General features: G+C 42.1%; 1 protein-coding gene across 4 annotated transcripts in view; it reads left to right on the top strand.

The window, feature by feature from the left end:
- Positions 1–275: 275 nt before the first annotated feature.
- Positions 276–16,006, top strand: part of Fnbp1l (formin binding protein 1 like) — an 83,100-nt gene continuing 67,369 nt past the window's right edge. For all 4 annotated transcript variants that reach the window (XM_029537285.1, XM_029537284.1, XM_021195660.2 and 1 more), the window contains exon 1: positions 276–477. In XM_029537285.1, the coding sequence (XP_029393145.1) occupies positions 454–477 (24 nt within the window). In that variant the 5' untranslated portion in view covers positions 276–453. The remainder of the gene's footprint in view (positions 478–16,006) is intronic.

Raw genomic sequence — 16,006 nt, 5'->3', positions numbered from 1 at the left:
GAGGCAGGGGCCGTGGGCGTCCGCCCTGGTGCTCCATCTTGGAGCGTGAGTCTGAGCGCGGCTTTCGCTGAGCCCGGCGGCCGGAGCGGACGTCGCCCAGGCTCCGAGGGTCCCCAACCCCGGGCGAGCGGGTCGGAGGAGACCCCCGCCGTCCCCCGCGCGCGCGAGTGCGGGCCCGCCCCGATCCCAGGGTGCACCGCGGCCCGCCCCCTCCCCGCCGTCCCGCCTACCCTCGGCCCCGGCCCCCTCCCTCCCTCCCTCCCTCCGTCCCTCCCTTCCCGCTGCCGGGAGGCGGGGACGCGGCGGCGGCTCGCTTCAGTCGTGTCTCTCTCCCTCACTGGGGAACCCGGTGGTGGCGGCAGCTTTGGAGGCAGACGCTGAGGAGGGGGGAAAGTCGGGACGAGAGAGGACAGAGGGAGCAGCCGGCCGGCGCCAGTCGCCTCAGGTTCCGCCATGAGCTGGGGCACCGAGCTGTGGGTGAGTGTGGGGAGCAGAGCGGCTCGCGCCGTCGGCGGCGGCCGGAGCCCCGGGTTTGGCGCGCCCCGCCGCGGACTCCCGCGCCTCTTTGTGCCGCGAGAGCCCGCACGGCTGCGGACAGGGAGGCGACGGGGAGGCTGCCTGGGGGCTCCCTCCGAGGGGCCCGGGCCGTAGCCCTGGACGGCCGCTGCCGTCCCCTCTCCCGACTTTGCGGACCGGTGCTCGGCCGGGCGCCGCGCCTTTGTACCGCGCGCCCGACGGCGGGGGAGGGAGCCATTGTCCCGAAGGGGCGCCGCTCGGGTCCCCGCGCCGCGCGCCTGGGCGACGCCCCAGCTCCAGGTAGGGGGAGCCGGGCGGCTTTGTTCCCAGCCCGGCCTGGGGCCAGCCAGGCCCAACCCACACGCCCATTTCCCTCTCTTGCTGCCTCTTTGCTCGGGACCTAGGGCGCCCGGGACTCCGCGCCTGCCAGCTCCGGTTGCAGCCTCTCTGGGCTGGCGGGTCTGCTTTTGTGACCCGAATTAGGTAGAGGGATCGAGGAAGGGACGCTCATTTTGGCGAAAGGAGCGCGCGGCTTGCCGATCGCTTCATTTCCCTCTCGTTCTTTATTCTCTTCTCATCTGTCTCTCTGTCTCTCTCTGTCTTTCCTTCCTCCGTGCCTTTCCTGGGCGCTGGAGGCTGCAGACAATACCCAGTGTCCGTCCAAGGTGCAGGCGGAGGGTTATAGGTCGGGGAATTCGCTCGGGACGCCGCCACCTGAGGGTGGAGGTGTGCAGGGCACTGATTTCTCAGGTGCGGCCGGGAAAATTGGCGGCGTGGGGGCGCTGTCTCGAGCGAGCGCCGCCTGGCCTCCGCCACTCCCCTTTTTATCCCACCTGTGCATATTTTCCGTGCCTTTGTTTGGGAAAATCTCGGAGAATCTCTGTAGCGGGAGAGGAGGGACAAGTTTCGAATATGTACACTCACTGGGATTCGAAGCAGATCGTTTAACCGCGAGGCCGAATGTTTTCTCTTTTTCCACGTGCTGTAGATTGGGAATTTTAGAAGTGACACTTAAAAGCTCATCTAGTCACCTACTTAACCCAGCCCCAGGAATCTGTCCTGTAACAACACTCTGCACAAGTGTTTGCCCAGTCTGCAAACACAATCACCAAGACAAAATAACCTTAGGAGCCTCTCCACTTGATTGTTCTGATAATGGCGAGCGTCATTTGTAAACGAATCATGTAACATCAGTTAAAATTTCAGGCATTATTGGTCCTTTCCCGTTTACTTTTATGTTTGTTTGAGACAGTCTCACTATAAACATGACTGGCCTGGAATTCATCATATAGACCAGGCTGTCCTTAAACTCAGAGATCTACCTGACTCTCCCTCCAATTGCTGGGATTAAGGTTTTTCCCTTTTAAATGTACATTCTGTGATGCATTACAGTGTCATCAGTGAATGGAGATCGGTATCGTTTTATTTTCCATTTATAACATTTATTATTTATCTCTTTGATGCTGGCGATTGAACCCAAGACCTCGCACATACTAGACAGCAAGCCGTATCTCTAGCCCCTTATTTTTAATTTTAAATTCATGTATTAATTTGTGGCTGACTGTGGGTATATCTGGCAAAGAAGCCAGAAGAGGGCATCAGCTCTCCTGGAGCTGTAGATCACACAGTGATGAGGCTCATCACAAATGCTGGTAACCAAACTCAGGTGCTCTGCAAAAGCAGCAAGTGCTCATGGCCACTGGACTAAACAGAAAACTTGATTGGACTTGGTAGTGTTTTTAAAAACATAGTTATTTTTTCATCTGTGTATGTATGTATGTGCATGCATGTTAATTGGCGCCTAAGGAGGCCAGAAGAGGACATGATTCTTTGAAGCTGGAGTTACAGGTGCTTGTGAGTTGTTTTCGGTGTGGGTGGTGGGACTTGAACTTAGGTTCTCTGCAAAAGCAGTACATGTTCTTATCTGTTGAGCCATGCCTCTCGTCTTTGTTTACAGTTTTGAACGAGGATTGTGTTTTCCACTGGGTTGCAATATAATACAAACACCTATACTGTCTGTTATTGGGAATTTGATGTCTGGAAAATTCACATCAAAATTTAAATATAAAAAACAGTTGTCACATTTTATCTTTAGGGTCACATTACTATCCTAAGGGTTTAATGATTCAAAATTCATTGTTACACAAAAATTTGGTGATATATAATTACATGCTCAAACAAGTCATTTGCTGTAACTGGTGGTTTTTGCTGTTTTATCTTTTTTTTTTTTTTTAAAAGATTTATTTATTTATTATATGTAAGTACACTGTAGCTGTCTTCAGACACTCCAGAAGAGGGAGTCAGATCTTGTTACGGATGGTTATAAGCCACCATGTGGTTGTTGGGATTTGAACTCTGGACCTTTGGAAGAGCAGTCGGGTGCTCTTACCCACTGAGCCATCTCACCAGCCCGCTGTTTTATCTTTTATGTGTGTGTTTGCATGTGTGGGCATGCATGCGTGGAGAACAGAGGTCAGACTTGGGTGTTTTGAGGGGTCATCCACCTTGGTTTTTTGTAACCTGATCTTTCCTTCATTTTGAGCTTGCTAATTAGGTGAGCCTCATGGCCAGGGAGCTCCAGGAGCCTATTCATTGCTGGCTCCTCAGTGGTGGGGTTATTCCTGGGTATTTATTTACTCCATTGTGGATTCAGGTCTTGATACTTGCCACTTGATCAACTACACTATCAAACTATCATTTCAGCCCTACCCTCCGACCCCCTTGGCTATTTTAATCTATCTTTCTTCTTTGGCAGGGTTTCACAGCCCAGCCCAGGCCAGTCTTGAATTCCTGGGGATACAGGTGTACACTACTAGAGCTTACTTGTTTTAATGCCTCTTAAAGACTTGTGTTAAATTTTGCAAATAAAGGTATTCCATAGAACTACTATATTTGTGGACCTGGGCTTCAGAGCTAACAGTAATTTGCTGAATGGATTAGGTCAGGCTTTTGTTGTACAGCTTTAAGGCTTTATGGATTAACTGCTAATGTGTCTGAGCTGTGCTTTAAGAGACTTCTAGTTTTAAATGAGCGTTTAAGTGAGGTGGTGATTGCAGTCAACAGCCTGCTTTTCCTTTTTCCAGGATGCATGACCTCTTGTCCATTGCTTACTATGTTGACTTCATTATCATAAAGAACAGAGGATCATGGCTAAATATGAATCAGTGGTTTCACAAAGTATAGATTTGAGAAAGTTTTTCATTTTTATGTAAATGAGTGTTTTGCGTGCCTGTATGTGTGTTCACCCTGTGTGTGCTGGGTGCCCTTGGAAGTGCTCGATCCTCTAACTGGGTTCCAGATGATTGTGAGCCGGCTTTATGGGTGCTGGGAACTGAACATGGATCCTCTGAAAGAGTAGTGAGTGCTCTTTTAACTGCTGAGCCTTCTCTCCAGCCCTCAAGTACAGATTTTGTAATTAACAGCTCCCTTTATAGCTAAGGGAGTCAGAGAGCTCCCTCAGTCAGTAGGTTTGACTTGTCAGGAGGTATCATTTTAGTTTTCTGGGAGGTCAATTAAAGTTCAACAGAAAAAATATTAGTACTGATAAGCATGTATGTATGCACATGTGTATATACATACATATGTATGTATAACAGAAATAGGTCAGACACATCACATTTATATGGCCTATTAAAATTTTGCTACCTGGGTCAGGGAACATTGCTTAGTGGATAAAGCAACTTGTTTGTTCAAGTGTGAGAACTGGAGCCCTGATTCTGAAGAACCCATGCAAAGTCAGACAAGTATGGCAGCTGTTTGAAATCCTAGTACTCAGGAGGCGGTCACAAGTTTCTTGAGGAAGATAGCTAGCTAGACTAGGCAGAATTGGCCAGCCCCGAGAGACCCTACCTCAGTAAGTAAAACTGAGAGCTGCTCTGTATTGCAATTGAAGCCATGTTTAGTAACTAGCACACTAAAGATGTGGAAAGACTGATGTTGAACTCTCTGACAGATCTTAACTTTTGTGTTCTTATGGTTTAAACAGTAATCTAGGCTTTGCGGATATATACCTAAAGAATCAGTTGTATAGAAATATGAATCTCTAGTAGCTCATGTGATGAAGACTTTTCTTTTCTGTACATAGTTTGAGTTTGTCTGTACATATGTCTATACACCAGGATGTATGCCTGGTTTTCTTGGAGGCCAGAAGAGGGATTCCTTAGAACTGGAGTTATAGATGATTATAAACCACCATGTGGGTACTGGAAATTGAACCTGGGTCCTCTGGAAGAGCAGCCCATGATCTTAACCACTGAACTCTCTCCAGCCATGACTTTAGAATTAACACTAAATGAATAGAAAGTGACAACTGAAGGTTAAAATTTTTTTCTCTGTGTAGTCCTGGCTGCCCTGGAACTCACTCTGTAGACCAGGCTGGCCTCGAACTCAGAAATCCGCCTGCCTCTGCCTCCCGAGTGCTGGGATTAAAGGCGTGCGTCACCACGCCCGGCTCTAAAATTATTTTTAAAAAGTTGCTTTTTCTTCTGTTCGTTGTAGGGAAAGTTTTAGAAAGGTTGCAACACTTCAGCTAGGTTTTAGAACGGGAAGGATGGCATGTGGGAATCTTCAGGTTCCTAGAGGGCAGCGGTCATTTCTTACTTATTGATCTTTCATTGTCAGCTTCATTACTGTTTCTGCAGTTACCAACATGCTTCTTGACATAGAGCCTGGCACTGATAGGAATAAATGCTTTCTGGGTCAGCCTGATCATAGCGGGTAGATTTGACTTGCATTAAGTGTAAGGAGCTTGAAAGCAGTGAGTCGGAGATAGGGACCAGGCACAGAGGCTGGTCTGGCTGACTGCTTGGTTCAGGAACATGGTATCTATTGTCTGTGCAAGTGTAGCTATGCATTAGCATAAAGTCAACCTAGTTTTTGAACCATTAAGAAAACCACAGAAGGAAATCTTAATTTGCTTTAGTAGAAGGGATCACTTCTTCCCCAATTCTTTGGTGAAAGGAAGAGACATTCCTTTATATCTGATTTATTTAAAATTTCTATTTTTATTTTATGTTTGTGAATGTTTTGCTTGCATGTATATGTCCGGAAGTGGGCACTGGGTTTTCTGAACCTGGAGTTAAAGTATTGACAAATGGCTGTGAGCGTGATGTGATGCTAGGCATTGAACATTGGTCCTCTGGAACAACAGCCAGCCCTCTTGACTCAGACCGTCCTTAGGTTTTGGAAGATAATTACATGTGTTTCATCACTCATGCAAAAGTATTTAAAGTGTTGGTTTCTTTAGTACAGTAGTCTTACTGGTTCTGAAACTGACTGTATCTTTAATATGAATTATTACCACAACTTGTTAATACTTCCTCTCTCCTCATCTGCCATTTAGTATTTTTCTTCTGTCTCACTTTAGTTAGCAGAGCTGTTTCTGGAAGTAAAAGACTCCTCAATGGGCTTGATTGTAGAACTTTACTCTATTTTGAGTTTTGTGAGCTGAATTATGGACTACAAAATTTTTTTTTCTTGTGTGGAATACACTTATTTTTAAGTGTGACACCACTTTCTAATTAGTGATAGAATGATAAATCCTTTAATTTGAAAATTGTGCTTTGAAAATAGGGGCCACAGATCATTTTAATATTGTCATTCTTGCCTCTCAGCTTTTTCTTTTGTTTCTGAAATAACATTGTCATAAAACTTGTGATTGCTTTTGCATAATTTCCTCTGACTAGTTCTTTGAAACCTCTTTTGCAGCATAAAGGAATGCTGTCAGGCATTATAAGATGATATCTGATTGCTTTGTTAATATGGGATTTAGCACTTAGGACTTACTTATCTGGAGCTGTTGAGAAAGGCATAGTGAGAAGGGTTTGTATGAAATATCCCCACTGAATCCAAATTTAATATTTAGGGCTTAGAGGCAGTTTTTCCTTGTGTTCTTTTGTTTGTTTGGTTGGTTGGGATATGGTCTTGTGCACAAGCTGACCTCAGCTCGTCTATGGAGCTGAGGCTGATTTTGAATTCTAAATTCTCTATCCTCCAGTTCCCAGGTGCTGGGATTGCAGGTGTGCACGGCTCTCTTGGCTTCTCTTTAATTTCTTGATAGGACACTAATCAGAGTCTTTAAAGTGTCCAGTGAGGGGTGGGGGGCTAGAGAGGTAGCTCCATGGTCAAGTATTATTTGCCTAATATCTTGGGTTCAGTTTCTAGCACAGGGTGTGAAATCTTTTATATGCTTATTACTATTTGAAAAGCATATATTTATTGTCAGATATTTCCATTTTGACACATTAGCATTTTATTTTTAGGAAGTGAACTACCTGTTTTGTTTCTCTTTTCCAGATAAGCAGCTGACTGTAGTAAGCACTTAGACACTTCTCAATTTGGTGAAGTAATTCAATGGATCGCTGTAACTTTGTAATTAAATTATGCTTTAGATCTTAAGGCACTTTTTATTTCCTGGGTGTATAATTAATTGGCCTTCCCTGGGTTCTGTACCAATGTAGTCAGCCATATGTGGTTTGAAAATATTTCAAAAAGATTGTATCTGTATGGAATGCTAAGAAACACTACCTTTAACCCTCCTCCCAGTTTATTATTCCCTAAGCAATGTAGTAAAACAGTTGTTTACATAGCATTTATATTGTATTAAGTATTGTTAGTAATGTAGAGATGTTTTAAAATATGTGGAAACATTTTCAGGGTGTGCCTGCGTTATACCAGATACATTGCCATCATGTAGAAGGGACTTCAGCATTCATAGTTTTTCTGTTTGTGAACACGCCTGGATTCATGCCCTCACGGATTCTGAGGGATAGCTTTATCTGTTGTATCTGTTTTAGCCTGAGGAATCTTTTTCATAACTTGGTATTGAAACCAGTTATGTCTCTTTATATGAAAATGTTCCCAGCTTATTTAGGTCTGGGAGTCTTGTTTCCCGAGTATTTGAGTACAGCTGATTATCTTTAGTAGCATATTTTTTGGGCCCTTCAGATTCTAAAAAGGAGACCTGTTAGTGCTCCTATGGCTGATGGGTATTACCTGTAGGGAAGGCCAATATGAATTGATTAATGAACCTGGAAATAAAGGATTGACTTTCATATAAGTGCTGTCATACAGTGTGTCCTCCTGAGTGTGTTCTTTACCATTTTGACCAGAGATCTGTGAGAATTATCTGTCTATGGTCAGTGCATACATTGGAATTTTCTTTTGCTATGTGTTTAAGGTCACTACCAATCTGAAACCACCTTGAACCAAGTTTAAGGTTTTGGAATTTACTGTGGTTGTTGGATTTGCTTTCTCTTCCTGTGTTGTGTCTCTTGCTATTTTACTAAAACAGATGTAAATTTTCAAAATTGACAGACTTCTTAGAACAGAGGTAGCTTTTTTTACATCATACATTTCTGGATGCTCATTTTTATTTTACTTGTGACCTTGTAATTTCATACTGTATTTTTTTGTAGTCATTTTTTTTGATGCTCTGACAAAGTATCTGACAGAATCAACTTAAGGGAGAAAAGATTTGTTTTGGCTTCTGGTTCATAAAGCATAATCCATAGAAAGGAGGGCGTGGCGGCTGGGGCAGCTCTTGTCATTGGTGCTGGGATCTTATGGTTTGTATGCTTTGTTTTGCTTAGTAAGCAGTCCAGCTAGAACTGGGGCAGGCTGCAGCCCTCAAGACCTAACTTCCAGTGACCCACTTCCTCCAGCCAGACGCTCCTAATGGTCTCTACTGTTTTGCTAAACAGTACCACCAGCTGGAGGCCAAGTTTTCAAATATATGAACCTGCATAGGACATTTCACACTTACAACACCTTGGGTTGTCTTTTGTTGCTTTAGTTTATTTAAGAAATATTTTATCTTTTTAATCTAGACTATCCTGTAGAATAGTGACATTGATCTAAATAACCTTGTTTGTCATTATTATGAATCCAGGATTTTCTTATATTGAGATTTTAATATTTGTTACTATGTTCTTAATAGATAAAAGCTGTGTGTGTTTATTTTGTGTGTGTTTGCATGTGTGTTTCTGAATGTGCCTTTCTTTCTTTCTTTCTTTCTTTCTTTCTTTCTTTCTTTCTTTCTTTCTTTCTTTCTTTCTTTCTTTCTTTCTTTCTTTCTTTCTTTCTCAAGATCTCAGGTAGCTTAGGCCACCCTCAAACTTGCTCCATAGCAAAGCCCTTGAACAGCTGATCTTCCACCTCTATTTCCTGCTGATGAGATGACTGGCATCTTCCACAGCTCTGACTCTTCCTTTGTGCAATGCTGAGTGTTGAAGCCGGGACGTTAGGCACTCCAGCCAAGCACTCTACCAACAGATCTATATCACCAATAGTATTGTCAGTATGGACGTTCCTAAAATATTTAGAACTAGAACTTCATATGATCCCAAAATCTCACTTGGGTATATATGTAAAGGAAATGACAAGAGATGTTAAAGAGATAACTATTCTGTGTTATGACAGAATTATTCATAGTAGCCAAAATATAGTTGGTTGGTATTTGTTAAATCTAATCTCCCAATATAACAATATTGGAGGTGTGCTCTTTAGGAGATGGCTAGGCCATGAAGACATTGCCTTCAAGAACAGGGCTAGAGCCCTTATGAAGGACTTGAAGGACAAAAGTGTCCCCTTATTGCGCCTCCATCTTCACCTTTTGACAGTACATCATGGAAAGGCCATCTTGGAAGCAGAAAGCAGTTTCAGCAGGCGCCAGAACTGTGAGAAATCAGTTCTGGTTTTGGGTTTTTTCTCTTTCTTTCTCTTTCTTTTTCTTTCTTTCTTTCTTTCTTTCTTTCTTTCTTTCTTTCTTTCTTTCTTTCTTTCTTTCTTTCTTTCTTTCAAGATAGACACCATTTGGTGGTAGGATTTGAACCTGGGTTGTGCACAAAGCAATAAGTGCTCCTAACCACCACTGAGCCATCTCCATCTCTCAATTCTATTCTTACTATAAATCTCCCAGTCTACACACCTATTTCAACCTGTAACTCCACACTTAGACATGACTGTGTGTGTGTGCATACACTCACTGAGCGACTCTCTCCCTCCTTCCTATTTTCCCTCCTGTCTAGCCCTCTCTCTCCTTCCCTCCCACGTTCCGTGAGCTTTTATCTGTTCATTGCCTTCCCTGTCAGTGCTTATTTCGTATGCTTTTTTTTTGTCATGCCAGAAGGAAAGATGATATTCATTAAAAGTCAATTCTGTATTTTCTTCTCTTCACCCACCTACAGCCTTAGGAAACCATTCAGCTTTCTTTGCAGATTTATCTATTATGAACATTCTATATAAATAGAATCATAAAACATGTGGTCACTGCTGATGGGCCATGTTTCGTTTAGCATAATGATTTCAAAGTTCATCCACATCATAGCATTTATCGGTGAGTGTTTCATTCTTTTTATCAAATATTTATTGTGTGCATATGCACATTTTATTAATCTGTTCATTGGACATTTGGGTTGTTTCTATGTTTCTCTATTATGAATAATACTGCTGTGAAGATTTATGGCTAAGTTTTTGAGTGGATATATGGTTTTCTTTTTTTCAAAACGGGTTTTTCTGTTGTTTCTCTTTAGGAGAGGAGTTGCAGAATTATTGAGTAACTGTGTTACCTGCTTCAAGAATTTCCTGCTTATTTTGCATTTTCACAAGCACCGTGTGAAGGTGTAAATTTCTCCAATTTATTGTCAGTACTTGGTATGAGGGTTGGGGTACAGAAGTAAGTTTGTTCTCTCCTTCCACCATGTGGGTTCTGGCAATCGAACTCAGATCTTCAGGCTCAGTGGCAAGCGCCTTTATCTGCTAAGCCACGCCACAGGCCTTCATCTGCCTTTTTTTTTTTTTTTTAATGGACTTAGTTTAAGGTTTTGCCTTTATTTTTAATTATGTGTATCTGTATATAGGAGTGTAGGTGCCCACAGAGACCAAAAGAGGATGTCAGAACTGGAACTGCAAGGTGGTTTTGAGACATCCAATGTGGATGCTGTGAACTGAACTATAGTCCTGAAAGAGCAATGCACATTCTTAACTTCTAAGTCATCGCTCTAGCCCTTCATTATAGCCCTTCATTATAACCCTTCATTATAGTCAGTATACTTGCATGTATATATTTGTACCATGTGCATGCAGTGCCCATAGATGCCATCAGATCTCCTGCAAGTGTAGTTGTAGATGGTTATGAGCCACTGTGTAGGTGCTAAGAGTCGAACTTGGGTTCTCTGGAAAAGCAGCCAGATCTCTTAATCATTATCAGACCATCTCTCCAACCGCGCCTGAGTCTCTTTTTCTATACCTGTTTCCTATTTGTCTACCCCCAGCCCCGACCCAGTGCTATGACTGGAACCCAGGGTCTCTAGGGTCTGGGTAACACTTATAAGCCACTGGGCTATACCCTCAGCCTGTTTGTATAACTTTTTTGTTGTTGTTGTTTTTTTTTTTTCAAGACAGGGTTTCTCTATGTAGCCCTCGATGTCCTGGAACTGTAAACCTCTGCCTCTGCCTCCCAAGTGCTGGGGTTAAAGGTGTGCACTGCCACCACCAACTGGCTTTTTTTTCTTTTCTTTTCTTTTTTCCATTTGTATAACTTGGAAACAATATTTGCTCACCTCAGTTAACTTTTCAATATGTGAAAGTTTATCTTAAATTCTTGTGGTAGTATGTATCAGGAAAATAACTGGTTTTGATAGAAAAGTAAAAGGTGGACAAAGCTAGAAGTTTGAAGACCTTTGGAGAACCTTGACAGAATACTAAAGGAAGAGGATACGATTGCTCTTGGTAGCATAGGAGACTGTCAGTTTACTATAAAGAGATTGTGATAATACTGTTCGCACTGTATTAGTGTTCCCTAAGGAGACCCATTGGCAACATTTCTCATTAAAAAAAGATTTACTTATTTTTATTTAATGTGTATGACTGTTTTGCCTGTATGTGTATGTGCACACTACATGTAGGAAGAGGACATTGAAACCCTTGGAACTGTAGGTATAGATGTCTGTGAGCTGACCAGTGTGAGTGCCAGGAACCAAACTTGGGTCCTCTGGAAGAGCAGACAGCACTCTTAACTGCTGAGCTATCTCTCCAGTCCTAGAAAGTCCTGCACTGAGTTTAGCATACCTTTGAACACGCATTTCTGTTCTGCATTAGTCATGGACCTGGTAGGAAATAACACACTTAAAAGGCTAATGAAAGAACATTTAATGAAGCGACATTTTAGGTTTGTTGAGATGGTCTCATGTTACCTACTCTGGCCTTAAACTTGCCTTGTAGTCTGTTAAATTCCTGATTTTGCTTTCACTTCAGAAGTACTGACCTTGCAGGAGTGCACCACCATGTCTAACAATAAAGAAACAGTACCAACAGAACAGTTGTCATGGTAACAGTGTGAAGCTATTACTATTTAAGTTTTTTTTTTTTGTGGTTGTTTGTTCCTTTTTTGTTTGTTTTGTCTTTTTGTTTTTGAGACAAGGCTTCTTTGTGTATCTTTGGCTGTCCTGCAACTAGATCTGTAGACCAAGATGGCCCCACACTCCCAGAAATCTGCCTGTTTCTGCCATCTGAGTGGTGAGATTAAAGGCATGTGCCACCACTGCCTGGCACTAGTTAGGTCTTAAAGGCAAGGAAAGAAAACAGTTGCCAGGCCCTTACATAATTTTGACTGAGGGGTACCTGATTCGATCTGACTTTCAGTAGAGGAACATAGGAAGCTTGCAGATTCCTGATAGGCAGATTGCCAGAGGCCCAAGGAAGAGGTAGAAAACAAGAGAATCCACTGATGCAGTCTGTTGGGGTTCAGAGAAGCACAAATGGAGAGGGGTTCTAGAGAGGCAAGTAGTACAGAGCAGAGAGGAAGCTCTGTAGGAAGTTTTATCTAGGAGAGGAGATTGGTGTGTGTGTGTGTGTGTGTGTGTGTGTGTGTGTGTGTGTGTGTGTATAAGCTGGCAGTGGGCGTGTCTTCCCTATTGTACTCTGGCTTTTCTACTTCTATTTACTTAGACAGACAGGCAGGCAGTCTTACTTGGCCAGGCTTTTTTTTCCCCTCCAGATATTATATATTGATGTCCAGTACGCACACTTAATACTGCATGTGCTTTATCCCTAAGTCAATAATCAATGTTCTTAACTACTATAATGCCTTACGTGATCACTTTTGAATTTTGAAATGATCTAGAAAAATGTGAACTTTGAGTTCAAAGATAACTAGAACAGATATTAAGAAATAAGATAATACTGCAGTATCTCCAGTTGTGGTTGGATCTAGAGTAAATGATGGCATAGGGGTGCAGAGAAATAGATGACTTATTGTTATACAAAGTGGGAGCAAGCATCCTGTGAGTAGATGGAAGGTGAACTCACAACTTGTATGTACATGTGTGCTGCCTCAGTATTTGCAATGTATAAGGAGCAACTGCTGAATTGATTATCTGTTAGAATAAAAACAGCATGGTGTTTTATATACATGGTGGAAGATGTTGGTCTATGTACTAATAGGCTCTTTATGTTCATCCTCCAAACTTCTTGGTACTCCTGATACTTTAAGTACTTCTAGTGCCCATTAAGCCTTTAAATATACAAAGCAAGTTAAGTATAAAGCTGGTACGACTTCTAGATATTAGAGTAAAGGAAGAGTGCTCTAAATGTGAGTAAATTAAAAGACACCATTTACTCTAAAACTGAAGATTTTACTCTTAGTAATAAAGGTAGATAGGCAAAGAAGACTTTCTTTGTTTTGATATGAAAAATCATACTTCTATTTTAGATATCCTATTATAACCATATCCTGGTTTAATACATTTTATGGTTAAAACATTTTATCTTGGAAAGTTAAGTTGTAAATGTTAATAATAGTTTTAATATTCTACCTTATCTGCTTCATCAAGTTTAGTCCTTTCTTTAATTCTAAATACCATTATTAGTAGAGACCATCTAATTATTTCATTGTCAGAAATAAATTTCCCTTTTACTGATACTGAGAATTGAACCCAGTTTCTTGAAAATGCTAGATAAGCACTGTACCACTGAGGTACACCCCCAGCTTCTTTTTACTTAGGGGGGTGGGAATTGATTGATTTAGGTTTTTTACATAGTTGCCTAGGTAGGACTTGAACTTGTGACCCTCTTGCCTAAGCCTCTGGAGTAGCTGAGATAGCCTGTGGCACCAGGCAGTTACAAACATACATACATACATACATACATACATACATACATACATACATACATCTATCTATCGTCTGTGTAAGTGCATTTTTACTTTTGAAAATTTCTAGGACATATACTAATTCACTTTGGTTTAGAATTAGCAAATGGTTCGAATTAAGGACATTTCACTTAGGGATAAGTGAGAGGATGAGAAACAGAATCCAAAGTGAGTTGCAGGAACGTTCCCGTTGTATTTCACCTTCTGAGTAGTTGAAGTGAGGTTGTACACAAGTCAGTCTCCTCACAGAGTTAGAAGAGGGTGATATCCTAGATCAGGGTTTGAGAATGAATTTTGAGGACATCAGGAATGGGGAGTGGTATGCCAGGGCCCAAATAGAGAATAGGACAGTTTCTGTAGGACACTGTTTTATCAGACCACCAAGTCAATGAGTGTGACTAAATGAGAGAGTCTAAGCTATAGTCATTGCAGTATATCAGAGTCCAAATAGAGTAAGGAAAGCATCTGTACACAAGGGCAGTCAGTCAAGGTAGTGGGACCAGCTGATGAAAGAGGGAAGTAAACATAGATGTATGGGGGGAAACACTGCCATCAGACTGATGGAGAAGGCCAAAATAGGAGCACCATGTGACCCAGTACTGGGAAAAAGGTATCTGAGGGGGAATGTCAGCAGTGGCCTGGGAGATTGCTTATACACTGGGGAGTGTCAAGTGAGTGACTGTATTAGAGATAAAAAGAGCCAGAGTTCTTTTCACTTTCAGAAAATGGGATTACCAATATTCAAAGTATCGTTAGATTGGAATTGGAGATTTTGCTGTAAATACCTTTTTATATACATACACACAGGTACAGCAATAAAGAAGTAAATAAGTGTGTGTGCGTGTGTGTGCGTGCGTGTGTGTGTGTGTTGTGTCTTTATTTGTACTCTGATTACTGAGAAGCCTTGTAAATGAGATACTCCAAATAGCAGTGAGCATACCTAGCATTCAAATCTTGGCTTCTGAATATCTTCACTCACTAAAAGGAAAAAGGATTTTTTGTTTTGTTTGTTTTTAGATATAATTGATGCCAGGTTACAACAGGGGAAAAAAAAAAGCAAGATGAACCTAAAATGAAGAGTCTTACTTCAGAAAGTAAGAAAGTGCTTTAAAGAATGATGGAGATTTGTGGAGTTTGTTTGTTTTTAAAGGCATCTTAGGATGACTCCCTAATCAAGTGATCAGTGGCATTATGAGTAATAGGATGCCACTATTCAGAAGATATTACAGGTCTGTTTATGAATGAGAAGGATCTAGAGAAAAGGGAAGATGATAATACAGGAAGGGAATAATCTCTGATGCAATGTACCAGAGACAAAAAGGGTGCAAGAGATCCATGCACAAATTAAAATGGATTAGGAGTAGGGATGTTGTTCGTGTGTGTCCCGGTGCATGCTTTTGTGGAGGGTAGAAGTCAAAGCCAAGTACTGTCCTCTACCCTGGAGTTTATCCTTTTGGGTTGGCTGGTTTGCAGTGAACCCAAGTATTATCTGCTTCTTCCCGAGCACTGGCATCAGAGTCTCACACCTGAATGCCTGGCTTCACATGGCTGGTGGGAATCTCAACTCTGGTGCGCATGCTTGCAAAGAATGCACTCTGTCCACTCAGCCATATACAAGCCTCGAAAGAATTGATCTGAAGAGCCAAGTAAAATTATGCAGAGTTGGTAGCTTATGATCCTAAGTGACAAGTGCCTGAGATAAATCAAAGGGAGAGTGAGGTTTAGAGGTTTCGGCACAGAGTTAGTTGGCCTCTAGCCAGGTAGTGAGTGCATCATGGGAGAGAATGCTGGTGGAGCAAAGCTGCTAAGCTCAGGTGGTCAAGAAGCAAAGAGAAACCAAGCAAGAAGGAAGAAACTAGAGTCCCAGTATTTCCTTCAAGGGCACTTGCCCCCAACTTTCTATGAGTTTCCACCTTATATAGGTTCTACTGCTTCCTGTTAAGTGTCACATGCTGGCAACTAAGCCTTCAGCATGTAAAGTCTAAGCCACAACAATATGATTATCAATAGATTGATTCCGTTTTCCTAGTGAAAATAGATGGGCAAAGCAGAGGTTTAGTGAAAACTTTCATGTGGAAGAGGAATCGAATCGTCCTGTGTGTGTGTGTGTGTGTGTGTGTGTGTATTTTAAATACAGGTCTCACTATGTAGCCCAGGCTGGTTTCAAACTCAGAGATCTGTCAGCTTCTTCCTCTCAAGTGTTGTGATTAAAGGTATACACCACCATGCTTGACAATACCCCATTTCTGATAGAAAATAACCTGGGATGTAAGATGCTTCCCTTGTTCGGGCCCTGGTAGAGTTCCTTGTCCCTAAACTCATTCTTTTTTTTTTTTTTAACTT

The sequence above is a fragment of the Mus pahari genome, chromosome 4 (genome assembly GCF_900095145.1).
Source record: "Mus pahari chromosome 4, PAHARI_EIJ_v1.1, whole genome shotgun sequence".
In the NCBI taxonomy this organism is placed as follows: domain Eukaryota; kingdom Metazoa; phylum Chordata; class Mammalia; order Rodentia; family Muridae; genus Mus; species Mus pahari.
The sequence above is the reverse complement of the archived record's forward strand: the minus strand, read 5'-3'. Positions and strand labels throughout refer to the sequence as shown.